Consider the following 7,500-nt stretch of genomic DNA (forward strand, 5'->3'; position numbering starts at 1 on the left):
TCTATATCGTAAGTGTCCAACCCCATTCAGTTCCTACTAAGTATATTGTATCACTCTATGTAACTATACTCTAAGCATTAGTAAAATAGGTCAAAAATAGTTTGTTTTTTTCCATTCCATTTAACACCCTGTACACGGACCTTTATATATATGCAGTGGTAATGGACCAGCCCCTACCTGTCTTGTCCGGTGTGAGTGGTCTTTTGAGATAAACAAAGCATGATTTATGGAACTCGAGAACATATGCCTTCATACATTCATACATTATGTGTTTGTGCGGTGTAGATAGAGAGAGATATACAGATGGGCAAATATGTATATCTATATCTATATATATATATATATATATATATATATATTTATATATATATATATATATATATATAGAGAGAGAGAGAGAGAGAGAGAGAGAGAGAGAGTATAGATAAACAGATGGATAGTTATATCTAAATAGATAGAAAGATAGATAAATAGACAGATGGAAAAAATATATCTGTGTTTCTGTGTTATGTGTCCATAAACTCTTTTATTCCCTTCTGTTATTAAGTCTTCCAGTAAAACGAGATCTGTTTTCTTCCTGTCAGTACTTGAGATTACAGACTCAGGTAATGATTATTGACTTTTGAGTAATAAGTTCTTTTCATATATACTTGCGTGTTAGCCTCACTTCCTGTTCATATATAAACACATGCACAGGCACACACTTACGAATCTATCTGTTTACATATATGTGCATATATACATGTATGTACACGCGCCCTTTATACATGCACACACACACACACACACACACACACACACACACACACACACACACACACACACACACATATATACAGTGAGACTGAGCGAGAGAGAGAAAATGAGAGAGAGGGAGAGACAGAAAAATGGGTATATACAAACACATGTATGTGTGTGTGTAAACATACATACGTGCATACATATATATATATATATATATATATATATATATATATATAATATTCACTCCCCCTCTCTCTCTCTCTCTCTCTCTCTCTCTCTCTCATTCTCTCTCTCTCTCTCTCTCTCTCCCATTCTCTCTCATTCTCTCTCATTCTCTCTCCCTCTCCCTCTTTCCCTTCCCCCCCCCCTCTCTCCTCTGCTGATTTCGCTTCCCTTCACCTTGCTCCCCCCCCCCCCCCCTCACTCTACCCTCCGTCGTTTCTTCCAGTCGTGTTTTTCTGTCAGTGTGCCCCCCCCCCCCCCCCCCCGGGCTGGATTATACAGTTTCCCGTCTATTTCTTCTTCTTCTTCTTCTTCTTCTCGTTTTTTTTTTTTATTCCTATTCTTATTTCTTTTTTTTTTTTTTTTTGTTCTGCTTTTATTTTCCCTTCTTCTTCTTATCATTGTTTCTTTTCTTCTTCTTCTTCTTCTTCTTATTATTATTATTTTTCTCGTTTTCCTTATCATTATTCTTATTTTTCTTCTTCTCGTTTATTTCTTATTCTTATTCTTGTTTTGCTTCTGTTTTTTTTTTTCCTTCTTCTTATTATTATTGTTTTTTTTTTCTTCTTCTTCTTCTTCTTCTCGTTTTTCTTATTATTATTATTATTTTTCTTCTTCTTGTTTTTCTTCTTATTCTTATTCTTGTTTTTTTTTCTTCTTCTGCTTGTTTTTTTTTCCTTATTATCATTATTATTGTTTTTTTCTTCTTCTTCTTTTTCTTCTTTCTTCTTCATCTTGTCTTTCTTCTGCTTGTTTTTTTTTTTCTTATCATTATTATTATTGTTTTTCTTCTTCTTCTTCTTCTTTTTTCTTCTTCTCGTTTTTCTTCTTCTTGTTTTTTCTTCTTCTTCTTGTTTTCCCTCTTCTTCTTCCTCTTCTCCTCCGTTTCTCTGTTTCTCCTCCGTTTCTCGTTTCTCTTCCTGTTCTCCGTTTCTCCTCCGTGTCTCTGTTTCTCTGTTTCTCCTCCGTTTCTCTGTTTTCCTGTCCTCCCCAACCCTTTTCCTTTTCCTTCCCTCCCCCATGATTCGTTTTCTGCTCCCCAATCTCCCTCCCCAATCACCTCCCCACCTATCCTCCCCCTCCCCCTTCTTCAATCACCCCCCACCCTTCCTCCCCCCAATTACTCTCCACCTTTCCTCCCCCTTCCCCCTCCCCAATCACACTCCACCCCACCTTTCCTCCCCCTCCCCCCTCCCCCCTCCCCAATCACACTCCACCCCACCTTTCCTCCCCCTCCCCCCTCCCCCCTCCCCAATCACACTCCACCCCGCCTTTCCTTCCCCTCCTTCCTCCCCAATCACACTCCACCCCACCTTTCCTCCCCCTCCCCCCTCCCCCCTCCCCAATCACACTCCACCCCACCTTTCCTCCCCCTCCCCCCTCCCCAATCACACTCCACCCCACCTTTCCTCCCCCTCCCCCCTCCCCAATCACACTCCACCCCACCTTTCCTCCCCCTCCCCCCCTCCCCAATCACACTCCACCCCACCTTTCCTCCCCCTTCCCCCTCCCCAATCACACTCCATCCCACCTTTCCTCCACCTCCCCCCTCCCCAATCACCCCCTTTCCTCTCCCCCTCCCTCCCCACTCCCTCCCCCTCCCTCCCCCTCCTTCCCCCCTCCCTCCCCCTCCTCTCTCGGCCCCTTCCAATCTCCCTCTCGAGTGTTGCCGACTTCTGTTCCAGATTTTCGCTCCCTGTTTCATTTTATCTTGTCAACTTTAGCTCTCAAATCTCGTCAACTTCGGAATCTCTCACTGCTTGCCTTTTGTCGTTTCCTCGAGATTCTTTCCTTTGCCGGATTTTTTCTTTCACTCCCCCCCCCCCTAATTTTTTTTGGGGGGTATTCCTTTTTTTGTTTCTCGTCTTTCTTTTTTTTTCTTTTCTTTTTTCTTTTGTTTCTTTTTTTTTTTGGGGGGGGGGGAGCGGCATGGGGGGGGGGGCGGTGTAGCTGTTTCGTTTTCTTGATTTCGGTGTTTATTTACTTCCTCTTCTTCTTCTCCTTCTTCTATTCCTTTTTGTTTATATTCTTTCTTTATTGCTTTTTCTTTTTCTTATTCTTTTATTCCATTTTTTTCGAAATGTATTTCTTCGTTTTTTATCTTGGTGTTTATATTTCTTCTTCTTTTTCTTCTTCTTCTTCTGCGTGTCTGCGTCTGTTTGTGTTTGTTTGTATGTATGTTTGAATTCATGTGTGTTTGTGTTTTTTTGTGTATGTGTTAGCGTGTGTTGTGTGTGTGTTGTGTGTGTGTGTGTGTGTGTGTGTGTTTGTGTATGTGTGTGTGTTTTATGTATGTGTTTGTGTGTGTGTGTTTGTATATATGTGTGTGTGTATCCACCTTAATAATAAATAATAATGAAAATAATTAAGATTAAAAGATAAAAAGAAAAAATACTTTTCAATATTCAATTGTTTTCATGCTTTCCTTTGTTTTGTCTCTTTTGATAATGAACAATTGCTTCATAGTTTCCCAACCTATTTCAGAATTCAATTTCCATATTCAAGTTGCATATTTCATCATCCACACCTTACATATACCTTATTTTTATAATCACTTTTGAATTTATATAATTTTTCTCTATTTACATCGCCCTCTATCTTATCCTCTATAATTAATTCCTGTTAAATCTATTTGTGTTCATTTCTTTAAGATAAAAACATACATTATTTCCATTAGCCAGGAAGTGCAAAAGTGAACTTCTTTGGATATGATATAAATTATTCATATAAACTTGAACTTTTGAACATATAAACAGTACCCTCTGTTTATATGATATAACTTAATTTCCGCATAATGAACATGAACTTATGAACTTATGAACAATACCCTCTGTTGATATGGTATAAACTTATTACCGCATAATAAACATGAACTTATGAACTTATGAACAATACCCTCTGTTTATTAGATATAAACTGATAACTACATAATAAACATGAACTTATGAACTTATGAAATAGATAAATAACATAGGTAAATGATGGACAAGGAAATTAATAAATACATACAGAGAAATGCAAACGCAAATAAATACATTATTCCATTAATTTACAGATAATTAGATAGATAATGAATAGATAAATCAATAAATAAATACGTGAATAGATAAAAAGATAAAGAAATAAAGAGTTATATAATAAATTAACAAATAAGTAAATAGACAAATTAATGAATATATAGATAAATAAATCAATCAATAAATAATGTAGTAGTAAATAAGGAAATTGACGAATAAAGAAAAAAAAGGAGTAAGTATTTGCTAAAGAAATTAATAATTAAATGGACGAATAAAAAAACGAAAGACAGAAAGAAATATATGATAAAGCAATGAATAATCGAATAGACGAATAAATAAATAAATAAATGATAAAGCAATGAATAATCAGATAAACGAATAAAGAAAGAGAGAACGAAAGAAGTATATGCTAAAATAATAAACAATTGAATAGACAAATTAATAAAGAAAGAAAGAAATATACGATAAAGCAGTGAATAATCAAATAGACGAATAAATAAAGAAATAAATATATGATAAACTAATAAATAAGGAAATAGAGGACTAAAGAAAGAAAGAAAGAAAGAAATGTATGATAAAGTAGTAAATCAGGAAACAGACAACTAAAGAAAGAAGGAAAGAAACATACGATAAAGCAGAGAACCATCAAATAGACGAATACAGAAAGAAAGAAATATTTGATAAAGTGATAAATAAGGAAACAGACAACTAAAGAAAGAAAGAAAGAAAGAAACACACGACAAAGCAGAGAACCATCAAATAGACGAATAAATAAATAAAGAAATATACGATAAAGTGATAAATAAGGAAACAGACAACTAAAGAAAGAAAGAAGGAAAGAAACATAAAGCAGAGCACCATCAAAGAGACGCAAAAAGAATCCTGACTCACCCACGACGTGAATGGAGCCGAGTAGATTCCTTGCCGGCTTGGTATTCACTTGGCACATGTAGATCCCTTGGTCCTTCTTCGTGAGGCTCTTGATGATGAGCACCCACGACTGAGCCTCCTGCGACACCGACACCTTCGGGTTCTTTGTGATGACCTGCGTGGCCACGGTGAGCACTGTCCGGCCGCCCGTGCCCTTGTAGATCCACGCCACCTGTGCGAGGAAGGAAGGAAGGAGGGTGAGTTTGGTTTGTGGGTGGGTGGGTGGGGAGGTATTGGGTGGGTGTGGGGTGCGTTTGGCGGTTTTTGGGTGTGTGTACAGATAAAGGCACACACACGTACATTCACGCGTGTGTGTGTGTGTGTGTGTGTGTGTGTGTGTGTGTGTGTGTGTGTGTGTGTGTGTGTGTGTGTGTGTGTGTGTGTGTGCATACATATATATATATATACACATGAATGCATTTATGTACAAACTTAAGAACCTGCAGAGAGAGAGAGAGAGAGAGAGTGATAAGATCCTTACACAAGCAAATCCCCAGTTTCTCTCATAACAACAAGGAAACATCATTTTCGTATTATTTGGCAAGGTATCTCAGACTTCCCCTCTGTTTATTTATCATTTTGCTGAGTGTACACTCTGATTTCCTTTTTGCTCTCTGTCAATATCGGAACATGAAAAAGCGGGAACAGAAAAAAAAAATGAGGTAAAATGTTATGCAAGATTTACTGAGACTGAAAGAGAGAGTGAGAGGGAGAGAGAGAGAGAAAGAGAGAGAGAGAGAGAGAGAGAGAGAGAGAGAGAGAGAGAGAGAGAGAGAGAGAGACAGAGAGAGAGAGAGAGAGAGAGAGAGAGAGAGAGAGAGAGAGAGAGAGAGAGAGAGAGAGAGAGAGAGAGAGACAGAGACAGAGACAGAGAGAGAGAGAGACAGTGAGAGAGACAGAGAGAGGTAGAGAGAGAGAGAGAGAGAGGGGGAGGGAGAGAGAGAGAGAGAGAGAGAGAGAGAGAGAGAGAGAGAGAGGGGGGGGACAGTGGGGGGGTTAGTGATTGAGAGAGAGAAAGAGAAAGAGAGAGAGAGAGAGAGAGAGAGAGAGAGAGAGAGAGAGAGAGAGAGAGAGGAGAGAGAGAGGGAGAGAGAGAGGGGGGGGAGAAATTGAGAGAGAGAAAGAGAAAGAGAGAGAGAGAGAGAGAGAGAGAGAGAGAGAGAGAGAGAGAGAGAGAGAGAGAGAGAAAGAGGCAGAGAGAGAGAGAGAGAGAGAGAGAGAGAGAGAGAGAGAGAGAGAGAGAGAGAATGAGAAAGAGTGAACGGCAAAAAAGACAAACCAACGGAAACAAGATGAGAGACAAAATAGACAAAAACAATAAATAAATAAAGAAACACATCATAAAAAAAAAAATGAAAACAAAAATTTGACGAATCAGAGAGAGAGAGAAAAAAAAAAAACGAAATTGGCCATATGGAATCAACAAGTGGTTTAGAAATTCGAAATTCCTGTCATCACAACATGTTTTTAAGAAGGAGAGTCTCGAGTTCTTGTGAGATTCAGCCGTTTGCGGAAGAGGGGAGAGGGGGAGAGAAGGGGAAGGGAATGAGGGGAGAGTGGATAATGAAAGCGAGAGGTGAGGGTTGAAGGAGGGATAGAAAGCTATGGTGGGCAAAATAGGGAAGGGGGGGGGGCGACGAGAAAAAAGGAGGGAAGAGAGACGGGAAAGGGAATGAGGGGAGAGTGGAGAATGAAAGCGAGAGGGGAGGGATGAAGGAGGGATGGAAAGCTATAGCGTGAAAATTGGGGAAGGGGGGAAATCGACGAGAAAGAAAGGAGGAAGGAGAGAAGAGAAGGGAATGAGAGGAGAGGACAATGAAGGAGAGGGAATGAGGAGGGAGAGGCGAATGAAAGCAAATGGGGGGGGGGGGTGAAGGAGGGATGGAAAGCTATAGCGTGAAAATAAGGGAAGGAGGGGAAATCGACGAGAAAGAGAGAAGGAAAGGGAATGAAGGAAAGGGAGATTGAAAGCAAGAGAGCAGGGATAAAAAACTATGACATACGAAATAGGGAATTGGGAAAACGACAAGAAAGAGAGGAGGAAGGAGAGAAAGAGAGATGGTGGTCGATAAAGTAACGTACAAATAGAGAAGGAGGGGATACAGCAGACAAATTAACAAGCGAATACAGAGAAACAAAAATAAAAAACGATGAAAACATAATATTAGAAAGAAAATAAAAATAAACAAAAAAACAAAAACAAAGACAAACAAATGACATTTACAACCAAACGAAAAAGAAAAACACCTACAAACAAACAAACAAATGAAATAAATCAACTACCTTAACCAGAATCAAACAAAGCATTGGAGTTCGAAAATTCGCTCAAGAGTTAAGTGCTTTGTCCCAAAAAAAGTCACGCGAAATTTACGAATTTGGCGAAAATTGCGAATCTTCTTACTCTCTCTTTCTCATCTCACTACAATGACGTCATCAAAAGCCTTTAACAGTCTCTACTAATCTTGTTAAACACGTCTGTATAAATGAGATAAATAGATAGATAAATATACTAACAAACAGTGATAATGATAATAATAATGATAATGATAATAACAATGATCATAATAATAATGATAATGATAATAAC

At 38.6% G+C, this 7,500-nt stretch overlaps 1 protein-coding gene across 1 annotated transcript in view; it reads right to left on the minus strand.

Annotated features, from left to right (window-relative positions):
* LOC125038555 (neurotrimin-like) overlaps positions 1-7,500 on the minus strand; it is a 100,345-nt gene that overhangs the window by 26,036 nt on the left and 66,809 nt on the right. Inside the window, exon 3 of the mRNA XM_047632082.1 lies at positions 4,875-5,085. Within this exon, the coding sequence (XP_047488038.1) occupies positions 4,875-5,085 (211 nt within the window). The remainder of the gene's footprint in view (positions 1-4,874; positions 5,086-7,500) is intronic.

Source organism: Penaeus chinensis, chromosome 3, assembly GCF_019202785.1.
Source record: "Penaeus chinensis breed Huanghai No. 1 chromosome 3, ASM1920278v2, whole genome shotgun sequence".
In the NCBI taxonomy this organism is placed as follows: Eukaryota; Metazoa; Arthropoda; class Malacostraca; order Decapoda; family Penaeidae; genus Penaeus; species Penaeus chinensis.